This window comes from Polypterus senegalus, chromosome 2, assembly GCF_016835505.1.
Source record: "Polypterus senegalus isolate Bchr_013 chromosome 2, ASM1683550v1, whole genome shotgun sequence".
NCBI classification, from domain to species: Eukaryota; Metazoa; Chordata; class Cladistia; order Polypteriformes; family Polypteridae; genus Polypterus; species Polypterus senegalus.
Window position 1 is genome coordinate 135,821,807 of NC_053155.1, and position 19,635 is coordinate 135,841,441.

At 36.6% G+C, this 19,635-nt stretch overlaps 1 protein-coding gene across 1 annotated transcript in view; it reads left to right on the forward strand.

Annotated features, from left to right (window-relative positions):
- LOC120523403 (von Willebrand factor A domain-containing protein 3B-like) overlaps nt 1-19,635 on the forward strand; it is a 221,403-nt gene that overhangs the window by 132,730 nt on the left and 69,038 nt on the right. The window contains exons 25-26 of the mRNA XM_039744685.1: nt 1,831-1,955; nt 9,174-9,311. Coding sequence (XP_039600619.1) covers nt 1,831-1,955; nt 9,174-9,311 — 263 coding nt within the window. The remainder of the gene's footprint in view (nt 1-1,830; nt 1,956-9,173; nt 9,312-19,635) is intronic.

Consider the following 19,635-nt stretch of genomic DNA (forward strand, 5'->3'; position numbering starts at 1 on the left):
AGAAAAGTTAAAATTAGTAGCACTCTTAACAGAAGGACTCTTTGGTGATAAATGTGAGGGTCCTTCATCAATTTATTATTGTACTGTACATCACTATTGAGGTAACATGGGCATCACCAGCACCATGTAAAGAGACATTTAAATCATCAGTTCAGTTGCAATAGAATACCTTTTTTCTAACTTTGTTCAAATGCCTAGCTGGAAAGAGCTTTAACCCCAGGCAATGAACCTGTGTAAACCATGAAAATAACTTCCAAGGACCTTGACACTGCGTGTGGGGTGCACCCTGGGACCTCAATCTAGGTGCTACTGGACAGCCATATCATACCCTATAGGTTAACTCCTGAGAAAATTCAGACAGGGTGTCCACCTCAGTGACTATTGGCAAACCAATCTTACTGCATTGGAACTCCACTCTGCCCCCTTGTGTCTTAGAACTCTAAGCATACTGACAGAAACTTCGCTTACTACTGTTAAAATAAATTCAAAACTAGTGCTGGCCCATTAGCACTGTTGTTGGATATATACTGTATATATACACAGTATACACAGAATATATATGAGGGTAAATCAAAGAGTAAAGGCAATTTGAAAATTATGTGTATAATTATGTGTATAGTCGCGATGGCTTATGGGTAGTTTGAACACACTCAGCACAGTGCTCTGCCATTAGTCTAGTCTAGTCAAGGTCAAATGAACATGGACACTCCGCTGTGTGATTCCATCATTGTTGAACAATGCATTGGAGTAACATTTCACCGAAGAATGTTGGCTCAGCATGATTCTACCAAACATTTATGAATGGACAGAAAGAGCAGGAAGAATAATTATAATTGACAAAGCTTGATCAGATCGACCATCAACACTGCATACAGAGACAGAAAGTGACATGGAAAATGCCTTCATTAGAGAAGACTGATAGATTACATTGTCCGCTGTTGCTGCACATTTGGATATCAGATATGAAAGTGCACATGCCATAGTGCATGAAGACTGGATGTACCATAACGTTTGTGCTAGATGGAGACCCAAACAGCTTACTGATCTGCACAAGCCAACATCCTTCAGTGAGTTTCAGTGGGTTTCAGTAATGGCAGAGAACTGTGCTCTGCACGTTTGCACTACCTATAAGCCATCACAAACATATTCTACAGCGTCAGCTTCTATCCGTTGCAGTTACTGCATAACTTTCAAATTGTCAATACTTTCTGATTAAAGGTTATAAATATAATTATTAGTTCAGGCTATCACATGTCTTAATTACAGTATATTGGACTGTGTTAAGCTTTTGCATTAATTTTTTTCCAAATAACACTAATGTAGATGTATATTTATTACAAATAGCCGCTAACAGATGTCTTGAGTTACGATGCCATTTTTTAACATGTTGTATGCTTTAAGGAGCCCCCTTTATTTGTAAAACTTTTTTATCATACTGTTGAGTTTTTTGCTTTACCATTCTGCTCAGTCTCAATATGATAGTGTACCTTAAAGTTTGTAATATTTTGGGGAAATTCTAAGTTTACTTGCTTTATCTGTGTGACACTTGCAGAAACCCTATGCAAACGTGGTCTAAACAATGTGACTTTAGACTGCCTACATTCTTATAAATATACATACATATCAGAGTCAAGACAAGTGCCAGCTCTGCATGGCACAGGGGGGCTGTTTAAAATGTAGTTTTAATAAAAAACTGTAGATAAACAGGGTGGCAAAATGCAGAAATAAACCATTTAATGTGTAGTTTTGAAAATTATCTGTGCGAGTAAAATTTATGTAGTGTAAGGCTGAAAAAAAAACTTAAAATTTATTGCTTTCAATTTATTTTAGGTACTGTGGCAAAGTGTATCCATTCGAAAAGGGCCATTGTGGAGTTTAAACGTGGGGACGTACAGATTATACCCCTAGACTTTGTAATGTCCATTGGAGGTGCAGTACCATGCCCTACGCTGAAAGTAAGCTCTTTTCAATTTTTTACAAATGTGATTATAATTTACTATATTTAAGTATATGTAGTAGTTTATTGTTAGCACATGGTATATCTCTGTGGTTGTATTTTTACCAGGACACCTGTCTTTCATTCAATACTAGTTTGCTTAAAGGAAAACTACAAATTATACATCCTCTGTATACTGTGAACTAATAATGATCTGATGATCTCTTGATGGTGGGTTTTTAGATTACTGACCTTTTTTCAGTCGAAAGGAGACTAATTACTGTGTATGTTTTAAAGTCACAAATTTTGTTATTTTATCACTATGTCATGCAGAGACCAGAGTTTAAGCTGTACCATCATTATTGAATACCTTTACTCAACAAATATACAATGAACGTAAGAACATAAGAAATCTGACAAACAAGAGGAGACCATTTAGTCTATCAAGCCTGTTTGTTTAGCTAATAGCTAAGCTCCCCCAATATCTCATCCAGATTTTTCTTAAAGGCTGTCAAGGTTTCTGCTTCAACTTCACGTCTCAGTAGTTTGTTCCAGAGTCCCACAATTCTTTGTATAAAGAAGTTCTTCCTGGTTTCAGTCTTAAATGTACTTCCCCTTAATTTCCACTTATGTCCTCCCATATGTGATTCACCCTTAAGCTGCAAAAATGCTACTGGATCTACTTTATCAACGCCTTTGAGGATTTTGAATACCTGAATTAGGTCCTCCTCTCGGGACTTAACAGGTTTAATTCTATGAGTCTGAGTAGGACACGTTTCTCCACAGCTCCTTAATGCTACAATGCTAACTACTGCCACTGACCTTGATTAAACAGCAGTATTTGCAAAAAAAAAAAAAAAACTAACTAAAACTCCACTAGTTACAACTAAAAACAGATTTAAACAATCCTACCCGAACCTACTCTGTCTGGCTACTTCCCACAGTACCCAGCGTACCTTCTTACAAACCTTACAAACATGTTATATTTTTTGTTTTTAATTCTGTATTATTCTGTGAATAGTAAAAGTCATTATCTCTATAATAAAAACTGGTGAAAATAAATATTTGGTAATTCTCTAACAAACAAGTGCAAGTTTTCTGTTATGTGTATATAGTAGAATGAAGTTCATGCTTGTATGTTTCTTTGGAACCGTGACAGCAACACAGTAGCAACAAATGGAAACCACACTCCCCTAAAAAATAAACAGAATATACAGAGTGCAACTTATACAGAATTAGATAGATAGATAGATAGATAGATAGATAGATAGATAGATAGATAGATAGATAGATAGAATAGACATACAGGAATTAAAGGCAATATATAGTAAATGAGGAAGAGGGTTTGGGTGTAAGAGGGGTAGATTTGTAAAGTGGGTTTCAGAGGGTGTTTGTCTTTTTTTATTATTTGCATGCTCTCTTTTTTAAGCCTGCGTACAGTATGCTGGAATCAAGACATAGTGTCTGTTAATGGCGTTTTCATTTGATAGTGACGTTTCAGCCAGCTCTCTAGCACACTTAGTATAACCCCTGAATCTTTCTTGTACCGTGTCCCAGTTAAAGGTGTGCCCAGTTGAACTCATACAGTATGTTTGTAAATCAGTGACCGTGGGTCTTTCCTTCTGATGGCATTGCGATATTCCTGTATACGTGTTGCGAGTGTTTTAGATATTTGTCCCACATATACTGTACAGCTTGGCATTCAGTGCATGGTATACTGTATACTGCATTGTGTCTCTGATGCAGATTTCTTGCTGTTGACATCATACCCCCCTCCTCATTTACTATATGTTGAATTTGATTCCTGTAACTTTAATAATTATCATTTCATGATGATACCTGATAGGTGTCGAAAGCTCAGAAATAAGACTTTTTTAAGATATGTAATTCATTTTCTCATTTTGTGGATTTCTATCTATAAATATTCAAACCGTATCACTGTCGCAGATGACACTGGATTTTGTGTGTACTATTCAAAGAAGCAGCCAACCAAGGACATGTAAGGCATCTGTTTCTCAAACTACAGGCTTTTATGTCCTTATCCTCTTGTGCAGTTGTACATCTGGGTCTTGTGCATCTTCTTCTATCCTGTTTAGATCCAATTTACCCACTTCTCTTAAAACAGTAGTGGATACATTTCTATGAAATCTTCAGTGTTATGACAATTTGCTCTATACAATAACTTTCAGGTCACAAAAGAACAAAAGACTGATGTGTTCCTTGAGAAAGCTCTTTTGTTTTGGCCAGTTTTGAACCCAGAATTGAACTTTACAAATGCTAGTATCTTGCTTTATTGAACAGAATAGCAGGTTTTAAAAGTTTCTGTAATAACCAATTAGCATTTAAACATGATTAAATTAAGAATGAGCTAAAATATTTTAACATTGGGACACTGGAGTAATTTCTGCTGAAAATGGTATTTTGTAATAGCAATTTGCAACATTAGTAAATTATGGCTATATATTTAAATTAATTTAATAGTAGACTGATAAAAAAAGTATCAACATTTATTAAAACATGTACATTTCTGGATGATTCCAGAATTCTGACTGCTAGAGTATGTGAATATTTGCAGTTATCCATGACAATAATTTTAAAATGCATGGCATAACTTTCAGGTGTTTTCTAGGACTCTGTTAACTTGTTTACAAGTTAGAACATTTTTAATTTGTACTTATTTTTAATCAAGGATATATATCGTTTTTGTTTATCAAATTTCTCTATTGTAAAAAAAAAATCTTGGAAGGAGACGAGACGTGATTGTCTCAGAGAGACACCTATATCTCCCATGAGAATGTTGGCGCGGTACACTTGCAGAGCAGGTTAGAGATAATAGAAATATGAAAATTCGAAAGTCTCAAAAAAAAAAAGGATAGTAAAGATCGCATTAGTGCAAACAAACAAAAATTATTACTTGGTGAAATAACGGAACAGCAAAAGATTGAATATATTGTTTGGATTTAAACTTTAAGTTGAAGACTTGTAGTTTGTTTAATTCGTGTTGCCATTTAGAAGTAAAAGATTACAAAAACTTTGGCGCAGTATGAAGTCCCATGAGACAGAGACTTTTAACATGAGATTCTTTCAAGTCACACCCTACTTACAACTATTTTCAAACAAGACCACGGTCATCTAACCTCAGTCGTGTGAATGCTTTTGGCAGACACACTTCCTGGTCTCTCAGCTCATAAATTTTGTCAGGACAATAATTCTAGATGACACGTCAACAACTAAGCGAAGAAGAAAGATTAGAGTGAAAGAAACAATATTCACTCACAGACAGTTATATGTTGCATTGTCACAATGAAAGTCCAAACATGGAATCAAAATTCAGTGTGATCTTGAAGAAAAGTTAATTTCAAATATTGTTTTTACTAAAGTTTTAAAGTAAATGTGAAAATAATGCATATGTAACAACTCCCATGAAAATAACAGTCTCTTTAAATTGTATATCTGGTTAACCAAACCCCGGAGTGGGCGATCGGAGCACCCTAGTATTTTTAAAAATTTGTCATATTGAAAAAGTAACAATGATAATTGAATGTTGTTAATATATTTATCAGTAGAGTTTATAAAATAGTTTGTTAAATACTATTTTACAGTATCATGCAGTTCAAATCTGAGCCCATATACACTTAACAAAAAAACAGTTTTCACAGATACCAGGCTCTAAGTAAAGTGATGAAGTGGGAGAATTCCAGGCTTTGGTAGAACAACTGGCTGGGGCAGTAAACGACCTCATGCTCGCGATTAATTCTTTGTCTAACCTGGGCCATGTAGCAAGTTGCAGTTACAACAACGTGCCTCAAATTCCGCATCCCATTCATTATTCAGGGGATTCAAATGAATATAGGGAATTCATTAACCAGTGGCATATGGTATTCCAGGCACAACCTAAGACATATACCGATGATTACACATATTTTGTTTAATATATCCTTGCTATAGATAAAAAGACTCCTCAGTAGGTATCCATCATGTATGATACAAGAAATTAGTGCTGTACAGTTATTTATACAGGAGTTTACTTTTTGATGAACCAGTTTGTCCGAAAGTAGCAGCCGATAGATTATTAAATTGTTTTCAGGGTACAATATCTATAAATTAATATATAGTTGAGTTCAGAATGCTGGCAACGGAAGCCGGTTGGGTGGACGTGGCACTGATTCTGGTCTTTAAGGAAGGACTATACGTTGAAAGTTAAAGAGATGGCTCCAAAAGTGGGCGCCAGATTAACCGAACAATGCTGGAGCAGAGGCAGGAGAGAGGACCAATCAATCATCCTAATGAATTTAAGACAAACCAATGACAGGGAGTAAAGAACAGTAGTGACAAATAAAAGGGAGGCTTTGTTTTTACTGTGGTGAAGAAAGACATATGAAGTCTAAATACTCCAAGCTAAAACACTCACTCTACATCAGGGTTGGTAGGATGGGATCTTGTAGTCAAGCCCTGTTTGTTGTTTCGTGAATCACACAGAGACTAATGCTCTAATTGACTGAGGGGCTGCCAAACACTTTATTAGCTCCTTTATGGTTGAGTGTTTCCATATCACCCCAGTGTCTCTCAAGTATAAATCTTAAGTTTTTTTTCAGTGGATGACCAGGAAATTGGCTGAGGAAATTAAGACTTTGCTTCCCCTCCACTCTCAGTCAGACTGGGTATTATTCCTGAAGAAAGCATTTTTTTTTGTTATACAGTCTCCCCTGCCATAAATAGTTCTAGGGTACCCCTGGTGTAGAAACACAATACAAGTATTAATTGTAAAGAAAAAGAAATAACTCAGTGGAGTTCATACTGCTTACAGAACTGTTTAAAATGTTTGATAAAGTTAGTGGTGTGCAATAAAGTCTCAGTCGTGCCCCCTGAATATTCAGAATATGTAAATGCAACCCTAGTGTTACCACCTCGCAGGGATTACAATTGCACTATAGTTTTAATGTCTGGGGCTCCTTTACCTAAAAGGAAAGTTTACACTCTGTCAAGTCCAGGAAAGTAAGTGATGGAACAGCATATAACTGAAAATCTGAAACATGGTTTTATAACCCCATGCAATAGTCCTATAGGAGCTGGCTTCGAAAACGAGGATGGGGGTTTTCACCGATAAATGATTATAGAGAACGGAATAAAATCACCCTAAAAAGAAACTATCTTTTAACATGTATCTCATCAATTAATATTAATAATAATAATTAATCATTTATATAGCTCCAGATGAAGAATCTGATAAAAACAACCTTTGGGTGTAGTGTTTTAACTACAGATGTTAAAAAATATATAACAGCAACATGCTGTAGATCCTAGAATAAATCAGAACTACCCGTTGACTTGCTCCAACTATTTCCTGTGCCTTTGTGTCCTTGGTAACATACTTCCCTAGACTTTATAACAGATCTTCCTCCCTCAAAGGGCAACACCACTATTCTAGTTGTTGTGGATAGATTTTTAAAAGGCACTCATTTCATTCCATTGGAATCGGCAAAGTTATTAGCAGATGTCTTTTAAAAGCAAGTACTATGTCTTCCATCCATCCATTCATTTCAAGATTTTGGAAACCCTTTTGTGAGAGGTTTGGGTACAAGGCACACTTGACTTCAGGGTACCATCCAGAGACTAATGGTCATATTGAAAGAGTTTGCAAAGAGAATGCGATTTACAGTTTCTTGTGAATTCTAGAAGTTGCAGGTCTACGATGGAATATTTAGTGCTTAAGAAGGGCTGTTTTCCCAAGGACCTCAACTGGGTCTGGTTTGATGACCTTCGTGCGCCATGCCTATAGACCTGGTTTCATAACAGGTTCCCCTAGAAACATGATGGATGCGTTAAAAGGACATGTTGCTGACATGGGTGGGGGGTTTATGTCATGATTAGGGTTTTCATGAATTAATTTCAGATTATCTTATGTCTTGAAGCTATTTTTTAGGTCCTTCTATCGCCATCATTTTGAGAGTCATCAGTGGCGCTGCCTTCTGCGTTACTAGGGGTATGGCTTTAAGGGTCATGACTACAGGGTAATCAGTATGACAGGATAAAAGGTCAGCTGGGAGTTCCTTTTGTTATCCAATCTATGGTTTCAATCATTCTAAAAAAAAATACTTTTGTTATAGTGCTTCTCGTAAGTTTAATTTGGTTTGACCTTTTGCCTGTTGTTTTCAACTTCGATTCTTGTCTCTCATTAGGATTTGGTAGCTAAATTTATTTTTATTTGTTTTAGTTTCATTTTTATCCACCTCTCCCGGTTTAGCTCAGTAAATAATTCACCTGTCAGTTTCTAGTAAGGATGCCACTATTTTCATGAGTGCTGCCATTTTGAGGTTTTCTGCTGTTAACAAGGTTGCCTGTTGCTAATGATACAAAAGATAATAACTCCCTACTACAGGAATCTTATGTTTTTTGATAAAACCTTGAATCTTCATTGGTAGGTTGTACTGGGGATTTTTACTTTACTGTCAGGATATAAGAGGATATATTTTCCAAGGTGAAATAACTTCTATAAAGGTAAATTTGAACTAGTAAATGAATCAAAAATTGAGGTCACACAGAGTATTTCTGTTTTAGGATGGCTATTTTGAAAATTCGCCAATTCTTTTTAAATAGTTTATGAAATTTCAACAACATATACATACATGCCTGCTTTCCATGAATAAGAAGCAAACCAAAATTTAAATGAAATCAATTGACTTGGAGCCAAGTTCTTTCACATGGATGGATAAAAAGACAAATATGACAATGACAAATTTAGATGCACCTAACAATACTAAAAATACTATGTTTGTCAAGAAATGTGGAAATGTAATAACCAAAGAAAAAGTACCAGTAAGTAATTTCTTATTGGTAAATGTCATTTTCTCCATGATGCACTTTAGTAATGTAGTTTTTATGACTACACTTAACCATGAACATGAATGTTGGTCTTGATGAAGAATAAATCAACTTCTTTAAATCAGTTATAATCAGCTTTATTACTGTAGTACAAATGATTTGATACAGATTTGATATCTGTACTTCCTAACTATGGAATCTTACATATATATGAATAGATAGCAGCTATTGAGATAACAATAATTTTCATTCAGTTATCCATGAAGCCCTGGGCATATTTTGATTAGTGTAATTGCAATATGTATGCCAAGAAGAAGGAGTTATGAGTTGGTCAGTGTGTTCTGCATGCCAGTTACTGTATATGTACAATAAGAACGTTTAGAAATACATTACCTCTGCCCTTGCTTTGTTACAGATTGGAGATTTTGTATTCGTGCGAACTAAAGCTGAAGATGGGGGTGACTGCTATGTGCCTGCTGTTGTCATAGCAACTCCTGTCAGAACTGATATATCCTACAAATTCTACACTGTTCTGAAATATAACAACAAAAAAGTAAGTCAAAAGTACATCAGTACTGCCAATAGGTTGAATTATATTGTGTGGAATACAGTTGTTGCAGATTGGTAATATTTTTATTCTCCACAATTCAAGAGCAAATGGCAGATGTTCAACTTGCTTAAGTTCAAAAGATAATTACATTTCTGCTAGCTACTTTATGACACTACTGAGATCAAGCGGCTGCCACTTCCATACTTATGTTTTAAGAAAACAACATTTGAAAACTGTAAACTCTTTATTGTTAACAAGAGCAAAGCAGAAAAGCAAGATTGGTATTCTAAAACAAAAATGTTTTGATATTTGAGGTTTTGTTTGATGCAGAAAGTAGAACCTATATTAACTTTATTTTGTATGATTAATGGTATTTAGCAGTCTTCTTCATAAAGAGCTCCTCATTAGTACTTTAGTGCTTCACCATTGACAGCAGCAAAGGCAACATCATGGTAGTAAAAGGGAAAAATGAAAGTAAAACTGGAGAGTGACAAGAAGTAGGGAATAAGAGTACAGTACTTGGTGATTTTTGAGGCGTTTAGGTCTCTCCAACTAGTAGACAGGTAGAATAACTGAAGAAGTCAAATTATGTTTTGTTTTTTGTGTGCTGTTTTGTGGACCTTTGTCACTTTTAGTCTCCCAATTATTTTCTTCATATTAGGCATACTTGTTAAAATTACACACCATTTTACGACTTGTTGCCACCTGTGCAGAAGCAGCTTTGTATATGTGCTGTTGTTTTCCATCCATTCATCCATCCATCCATCCATCCATCCATCCATATTTTTAAGCCATTTATCCTGAGCAGAGTCATGAGGAAGCTTTTTAAATGTAAATAACTTGATACCTATAGTGTACAAGTAGTAGATCCTGAATAAGTCATGGTCAGTGGTGGTGTGTTATAGGCTGCTGGCTCGATCCTCACGTCCAACTCATTTTCAGGCTGTACGTGTTTCCCTGAAGATGACTGTTTTGTAATGGAAAGGCTTTTGGTGACAACTCTCCTTAAAACAAGTCCCCTTTATCAAATGCACTGATTCTTTTTAATGTGGACCCACACTATAATGTTCTATTGTCGCCCACTATTTAGAGATATAAAGTTTATAGTTACAATACACTTGCATCCAGGATAATGGCCCACTACCTTCTGTCAGTAGTTCCTCCAGACTTTACCCAGATATGACTGTCACTATGGCCTTCCTATTGGGAGTGTGCTCTTTCCCTCAGCCCAATTGACTTAGCTGAGAAGGGAACTTGGTTCTCAGCTCACAGGCTTTGATACGTTTTAATCTATAAGCATTATTTATAGAGAAAGTGCCATAAACAAAAACAAAATGAAGTGTGAACATCATTCCACCTGGTACTGCTAGATGTTTAGTTTTCCCAAGTGACTCATTTCTAGCATTGCTTGAAGTGTCAGCACTAACTCCAAACATTCTTAGATTTACATTCTCCTTCTTCTCTTTTCTTGTATTATTTTTTTCTTTGTTTCTGTTTTGCCTCTCCCTTTTCTTTCTTTTTATTCTAATTAGCTCTTTTACTTATTTTATTTTCTATTATCCAAAGTTCATAAAACTAAAAATTGAGTGAGTGAGCGTAGGCTTGTGCCGATTGCAGGCAGTGGGGTGAGGCGAGCCCGAGTGGGGTGTTTGGCCGGTACCCGAGGGCTGACGGTAGTGGTCGCTCCTGCTGAACGCTTGTTTGGAGCAGGAGTGACCAGGAGAAGGTTGGCTTGCCACAGCGGGAGTCAGGGACTTGGGAAGTGGAAGCCCTAGTGTGAGTGTCCTGGTCACTGGGGAGCCCAAGTCTCGGTCTGGGTGAGCAAAACCTCAGCCAGGTATTGGAAAGGCCACCAGACCAGTATGGTGTAGAAGGTCAGCTGCATGTATGGTGACTCCCCTGGTGCATAGCCTGGATGGGAGAAGCAGGGGAGTCACCAGTAAAAGAAGGCACCGGGCTTTGTTTTAAAAGACTGCTTCCAGCCATTGTTTTAACCTTGTTGTTTTTAAAGGATTCATTTATTGTTTATAACCTCCACAATTCACTGCTTTTTATGGATTATTTATTTAAGGAACTGTGATGCACTGCACTTTAGTTGGACACTATTTGGTTTTGTTTGTTGCTGTTTTAATAAAAGCACTTTGCACTTTATGCACCTTCCCCTTGCTTCATTGTTGTGCCTCACTGTCCAGCTCATCAGTGACATTACCAACGGTGTAGGGTTCAATGGCTCTCAGAAGGAAGATGGGAGCATGGAATAGAACTTGCATCGTCACAATGCTTCCAAAATCAGCTGCTTTAGCTCATGCTTCTAACATCATAAATGGGAGCCAACAGTGTGGCATGCTTGTATAACTTAGAAACAGCTTTTGAAACCATATATTTGATTTAAACTGATTCTTATCTTCTGTTAACAAAAATGTGCATGCTTTAGACTAACAGTATAGTAGAGCTTATAGTGACTCAGCTTACATATGTTCAATCCAAACCTAAATTGTACCCTGAGCTAATAGATGACCTTAATCTTCAAACCTGAATTATACTAAAGAACTTTAGTTAACTTATGTCTCCTTTAAGTGGCATTATCAAAAGTAATGACAATTTTTTTAATTTAACACTTTTGAAATGTATTGTAGTACCTTTGTAGAGCTCATTACACAAATATTTATTGATTTATGTAGTGAGAAGTCAAGCAAAATGACACCTTTTACTGGCTAAGTAGAAATATTATAATATGCAAGCTTTTGAGGTAACTCATGATTACATCTTGCCTGAAGAAGGGGCCTAGGTTGCCTCGAACACTTGCATATTGTAATCTTTTTAGTTAGCCAGTAAAAGGTGTCATTTTGCTTAATTTCTCACCACATCCATAATGGCTAACACGGTACAACACCCTAGCACTATGGAAAGTGAGCTCCTGTATCTGAAAACTAAAGTGCAAAAACTGTACCAAAACTAATGACCATATTACTTTATAATCATGACTAGTAGTTCTCTCGTTTGTTTCATACCTGAATAAAAATTATTTCCCATGCCCGAGTTGTGTGTTGATAATTCAGTTTGATTACAGGGCTAGCAAAGACATTTCTTTGAAACAACGTGGATTGATTTATTTTCTTGTGAAGGAGAAAATCCCTGCAGGTGACATATTTGTATACTTTCAGCATATATATGGAGATATCTGCTTGAGTGCTAGCAGTGTCAGAAAATGGGTAAAGCACTTTAAAGGCAAGAGTCGGATCATCAGGGGGAATCAATTTGGTGTATGTAGAGCAACAATTTGTGATCACAACAAATCCAAACCTGTGGATGATCAAAAATGAGTCCTTGTCTGCCATTTACTGAAATATGAAAACACAGCATGTACTTCAGTTTTTCATTATGGAGTGCAAAGGTAAATGACTACTAGTTATATTATAGATATTATAATACATTTGTTTGGTAATTCCAATGTATTCATTTGTTTTTTTTAAATAAAGCAATATGACAGTGCTGCAAGAAAGAAAGAGAGAGCTTGCTGGTTTGTAAGAAGCCCCTTTGCAACTAGCACCCCGATAAGGACCTAGTTGACAGAATTTTCTGCTAGTAATCCCAAACTTCTGAATTCACATCCTGCCTCTGCTGTCTTAGCGATGATGGGTAGCTATGAGTGAGAGTAATGCTCTGAGCTAATTAATCTAAGACAGATGGTATATACGGTAGAGCCCTGCAGAAAAGCCTTCTACTTATTATTATTCACAAGGGAATTTGTTCAGTTTGTGTTGCCTAAAGTTTAGAAAAATATTAACAAAATACTGACCATCTTGTTGTACATTTAAAGATTGACTCTACTATGTTTCATTCCACCGGTTAATTCTAAATTCACTGTTCAAGTGCAGACACCAGAAAACAATCTGTAACAGTAAAGATGAAACCTGCAGGCACCTAATTGACTTTGCTCGAATAGGCATTTTGTAGTCACTAAATCAAGTGATGGTTTGGAAGCATACTCAACCTTTTTTAGAGAAACCATTCATTGTGACTTGAATACTTAACAAGCATTTACATGCTGTATGAGAATCTGACTAGTTGTCTTTGTGTCCATAATGATGTTACAGAAACTGAAGTAGAATGGATTGCATTATCAACTCAAATTATTAAACTAGTAGCAAAGGTTAATAATAAAAGCAAAAGCAAACAGGCAAGAAACAAAATTCAAATCTTTGGCTGTGATGTAGTCACTCATGCTGTGCTTCTACAGGCTATTCAGGTTCCAACAGTTGGGGGTCCCAAAATGAATGTTGATTTTCAGCCATTGTAAGGTTTATATAAACGTAACGCCTAAAGAGGAAGGTTTTCCCGAAGTGGTGTCATGGGTCTTCGTAGTGGTCCTTCTCCACTCTTGAGCTGGTAGAGGAAGAGTGATTCATTTGCGTAACCCACCCTCGTTGTGTTATTTTGCTCTGAACCCCCAACACACTCTCTCATCATGAGTATGTGTCACACTGCAGAGACATAATAGCAGGGGCATTTGAGACCTGATGTGTGTGTATAAATGTATTTATTGTAAAACACTGTAGAAGTACAGTGTAAGGAGTACCCAATGCCACTCTGGGCTCTTTTTCTAGAATGAGATGTCTCTTTTTTGCCTTTTGTTCTTGAACTAAATAACCATTGATCTTGTAGTTATGAGCTTAACACTAGAATTACCAAAGCCTACAAAAAACTTGTAATCCTGGCCCACCTTAAATCCGTTCGCACCTCTCTATTCAACATCTTTTGTGTTGTAAATGTGTCGATAAGTGCAAGAAGCAGTTAGCCTGCTATCCCATTCCCCCCATCGCTGCAGAAAGGGAAAAAAGCTCTCCCAGCTCAAGTCTTGTTTATCAGAGAGTGAGGTAGTGCCTAGAGCTGCATAGGCTAAATAATATATCATTATTTTGAACACATGCATTTCACATGTGTTCCGTGTCTACAAAGGTCTATGTAAATGTAGGATGACAGGAAATGCAAGAAATGTTGAACACATACCTAAAGATAAACTTTTTTCATGTTTTAATACTAACAACAAAATTTTGACATGAAGTGTATAATGTGTGAAGACTGAAGTCCAAATATCAAATAAGCACTTTCACAAAAGGTACAAATATAGCAAAACAAGTGCACTTTTATTCAAGACTATAACCAAAGAAAAAGAAATCGGGTTAGTGTGGTTCATTTTCACGACATCTTTGGTAGTACAATGGTAAGAGCGGCTGACTCCTATTTAGAAGGTACCAGGTTCGAGTCTTAACGTGTCCCAAAATAAACCTTTTGAGTAGTGAGCTGCTCTTATTGTTACTATTATGCAATTAAAACATACTTTTGATTTGAGTCTGTAACAGCCAGTGTAAATATATGGTACTTGTAAAGGTTAGCATTTTTTTTTTATTCAGTTTTGTTCTCCCAGTCACATTCACACTCCCCCCGAACATTTACTGCTATTTTCAAAAAAAGACGTGCTATAACAGACGTGAACTCAAATCGGAGATAGAGAATAAATGCCCTCCCCGCAAGAAACGTCCACTCATATATAAGAACAACGCAGCTGCACCAGGCGTAAAGGCGAAAGATTGCACCCTTTAAGGTGGGCTGAGTTTTTTCATAGGCTTTGGAAATTCTAGTGTTAAGGAGTCAAAGGTGAATATCAATTTGCAGAACAGAAAAGGAAGACACATGAATAGTGGTCTTACATTCCTACGGTGGAGTACCCTGTAGATTAGCCCCCATAACAGGTGCACCAGACTCAAATATGACAATCTCTAATAATAATATTTTTTTTTATTTTATTGATTTTATTGTAATCATTCCATACAAATATATCAGTTTTTACAAAAAAATAAGATTGAAAACAAATCAACCCTCGCTGAGAAAGAGAACATGGTCAACAGAGTAAAACTTAAAGCTAGTAAAAAATAAGTAAATTGATACGTTTAATAAGCGAATTAAGATAAATGGAGAAGAAAAAGAAATGGGAAGAGAATCTGCTTCCTCAGTGCTTTAAGAGCTTAATCTAAAATGTTATTGATTAGATCCTATCAGGTTTTGAAAAAGTTCTACACTGATCCTCTAAGTGAGAATTAGATTTTTTCCAATTTCAAATAGTATAAAACATCAGTTACCCACTAACTTAAAAGGGGAGAGTTAGGATTCTTCTAGTTGAGCAAGATAAGTCTACGTGCTAATAGTGTAGTAAAGGCAGTTTATCCTTCTCAACTTTAAGCCCATCTGGAAGTACACCAAACACAGCTGTTAATGGGTTAGAAGGTATTGTAACACCAAGACTGTCTGAATTTGAAGATAGTGAAAGAAATGTGTTGCTGAAAAGTTCAATTGTAATGAACAATGTAATTGTTCATAGGATGCAAAGACATTGTCTATGTAAAGATCTCTAAGTGATCTAATCCCAAATGTTTTCCAGATATTAAAAACTGCATATGTTTGCGAGGGTTAAAAAGGTGGTTGTCGTGCAGGGGTGCCACAGATAAAAGATTCTCTATCTTAAAATGCTTCCTACATTGGTTCCATATTCTGCGTGAGTGAAGCACAATTGGGTTGTTAGTATATTGGCGATAATTTGCATTTATAGGGACACAAAGCAGGGAATATAAAGAAGTACTGCAGGATTTTATTTCTATTGCAGACCAAGCCTGTGTATGTTCATCTATTTGTGTCCATGTCCAGGTTTTTATAGCTTGTACGTTTGCTGCCCAGTAATAAAACTGAAAATTAGGTAGAGCCATGCCACCTTCTGCCTTAGGTCTTTGTAGGGTCACTCTTTGGATACGTGAATGTTTTAAGTTCCAAATAAATGAGGTTATGGTTGAATCTAATTGCTTAAAGAATGATTTATTGATGTATATTGGAATGATTTGAAATAAAAAGAGAAACTTAGGAAGGATATTCATCTTAACAACATTAATTCTTCCAGGTAGAGTGAGATAAAGGGTTGACCATCTATGCAAGTCTTGCTTAATTTTTCTTTACAGGCGGCAAAATTGTGTTGATAAAGAGCTTTATGTTTACTTGTGATATTTACCCCTAGGTATTTAAACTGATCTTCAATGATAAAAGGGAAGGTGTCCAATCTAATATTGTATGCTTGAGAATTCACTGGGAAAAGCACACTTTTATTCAAATTAATTCTGAGACAAGAAATCTTTGAACATTCTGTAAGTGCTGTTAGAGTTACAGTACCATATCATCTGCATATAGAGAAATTTTCTGTTCAAGTCCTTCTTTGATAATCCCCTTTATCTCATAAGCAATTTGACAGAGAACTGCGAGTGGCTGAATGGAGATTGCAAAAAGTAGTGGTGACAAGGGGCATCCTTGTCTGGTACCACGTTCTAGTTTAAAGTAGTCTGAATTAATTTTGTTAATACAAACTGAAGCTTCTGGACTGGTACAGTAGTTTGATCCATGCACAAATGTTCAGGCCAAACCCAAATTTCTCTAATGTAGTAAAAAGGTAGTTCTATTCAATCATATCAAATGCTTTTTCTGAATCCAACGATAATAATATCTCTGGGGTGTTTGACTTTGTGGGTGAATATATTACATTGAACAGGCGTCGAAGATTGGAAGCTAAGTGTTGGCATTTAATAAATCCAGTTTGATCTTGTGATATTACTGAAGGCAGCACTTTCTCCATCCTTCTAGCTAGAACTTTGGAGAGTATATTAACATCATTATTCGGAAGTGAAATTGGTCTTTATGATGCACATTTTAATAAGTCCTTATTTTGTTTAAGAAAGACGGTGATTAATGCTTGGCAAAAAGTTTCAGGCAGAATTTGATTGTATCTAGCTTCTGTAAATGTTGTTAATAAGAGGGGAGCTAGCTGAGCTGAGAATTTGTTATAAAATTCGATAGGGTAGCCATCAGGGCCTGATGCTTTCCCACTCTGAAGTGACTTTATAGCATCTAGTAATTCTGATAATGCCAGAGGTTTATCCAATTCCTCTGCACTAAGAGTATCTATTTGTGGTATCTGTATTGCATCCAGAAGTACATTAGATTGTGTGTTGTCTTCTTCAAACTCAGTAGAATATAAGGATTTATAGTAGTCTCTAAATGAGTGCATTATATTTTTACGGTCAAATGATTTTGTCTCCGTTCGTGTTGGTGATTGCTGGGATTGCATTGCGAACTTCTTGCTTGTGGATTTGTTGAGCTAATAGCTTATTAGCTTTCTCTATGTGTTCATAGTAATGATGTCTTGATTTAAAAATGAGTTGTTCAGTTTCTTTAGTTGTTAAGAGGGTGAGCTCTGAATGCAGAGCCTGCTTTTTCCTATGAAGAGCCTCACTTGGACACCTGGCATGTTCTTGATCTATTCTAGTAATTTCGCTGGTTAGCTCTGATACCTTCTTGGTTTCTAATTTTTTTCTGTGGGAAAGATATGAAATAATCTGTCCTCTTAAGAAGGCCTTCAGGGTTTCCCAGAGTATTCTTGCAGAGACCTCTGAGGATGTATTTTTCTCTAGAAAAAAACTGATTTGTTTTAATATAAAAATAAAGACTTGTTTATTACCTATGAATTATGGCTGAAGGAAGGTGATTTCATGATCCCATACCCCTCCCTGCCAATCGCATTTGACACCTCTGTGTTCACATTGACATGCTATAACAGAGGTAAATCGTCCTTTGTATGTAAGAGCCAGATCGCTCTGGCTTTTATGTAAGTAACATATAAATGTTAAGGTTTTGGGCACATGCACCGTCCTTACATATACTGTATGTATGTAAGAGCCAGTCCTGATTTGAGTTTACCTCTGTCATAGTGCGTCTATGTGAAAACAGCAGTGTCAAATTAAGGAGGGAGGGATGGGAGTTGGGATTGTGAACACGGCTGATAGAATAAAACAGAATAAAAAAAAACAAAGCTAACCTTTACAAGTATCATAAATTACACCAGCTGTTACAGACTGGAATCAAATGTATATTTTTATTCTAAAATAGTAAGAATACGTGCAGCTCACTTCTCAAAAGGAACTCATCAGAGATTGAACCTGTGAAGTTTAGATTACCAGTCAGTAGCAGATACTGTTGCGGCATAGAAGCACTCGTACCAAGTGTGTTAATGTCGCACCCTAACGCGGGTTGTTTTTCTGCAGTTATATTTTTGAATACAAGCACACTTGTTCTGTTATATGTACCTTTTGTGAAAGTGTTTCTTTGATAATTGTAATTCAGGCTTCACACATTATACACTTTCTGTCTACATTTTGATAATTATTACTAAAACATGAAAAACGTTTCTGTTTTAATGATATGTTTACATAGAGATCGTTGTAGACACAGAACACACATGAAATGCAAGTGTTCCAAATAACGATATATAAAAAGTTATAAAAGGTGTAATTTTGCTTGACTTCTCACTCTATACAACTCTAAGCAACTGACACGCAGGTAAACAGATGTGAGATATGGTCATCCATTCATCCCGGCCAATACCCTCAGGCCGCCAGATGGAGCCCTCCTTGCAGCATAGAGGTGCCCCAAATGCCAGCAGGGAATTATGGACAGTGGACTTTTAATGCACAACCCTGCTGGATACCATGGGGGCAGCCAGGAGTTGCTGTAGGGAGGCCCAGGGACTATTTTCCCTACACCCTGGAAGTACGTCCTAGTCACATGGACAATGACATGCTTCCGGGATGAAGAAAAGGAGTTTTACCTTACCCGGAAGTGATAGAAAGTCACATGGACTGAGGGACAAACACTTCCGGGTCAAGGACTATAAAGGACTCTGGGAAATCCCAGACAGACGAGCTGAGTTGGGAGGCAGGGTGGATAAGCGTCTGGGAGTGGAGGATTGGATTATTGTTTATTTATTGAGTATTTGGGAGTGGAGGGTGCTTTGTGCACTTATTTATAATACTAAATATTATTATTGGACTTTTACCTGGTGTCTGACGAGTGGTTTGAGGATTCAAGGGAGCGAGAGAGCCCTAATCTGTCACACAGACTTGAGCTGAGAAAACTGTGCGCTGGTGGGGGATGTGATAGCAGGCTGCTTGCTGCTTATCAACACATTTAAAGGACAAAAGATGCTGACGGAGAGGTGAGAAGCGATTTAAGGTGGGACAGATCTACGAGTTTTTTCATTGGCTCTGGTAATTCTATTGTTAAGCATATTTCTATGAACTTTTTTTCCTTTTCCCCCTAACAACCACAAATAATCCCTCCTGCATATTTTATCTCATACACCATAGGTGTTTGAGATCTCCAAAAAACCAACACACAGAGATGTTCAACAGAAATTATTAAAATTCACCAGTAAAATAAAGCACATTTTAAATCT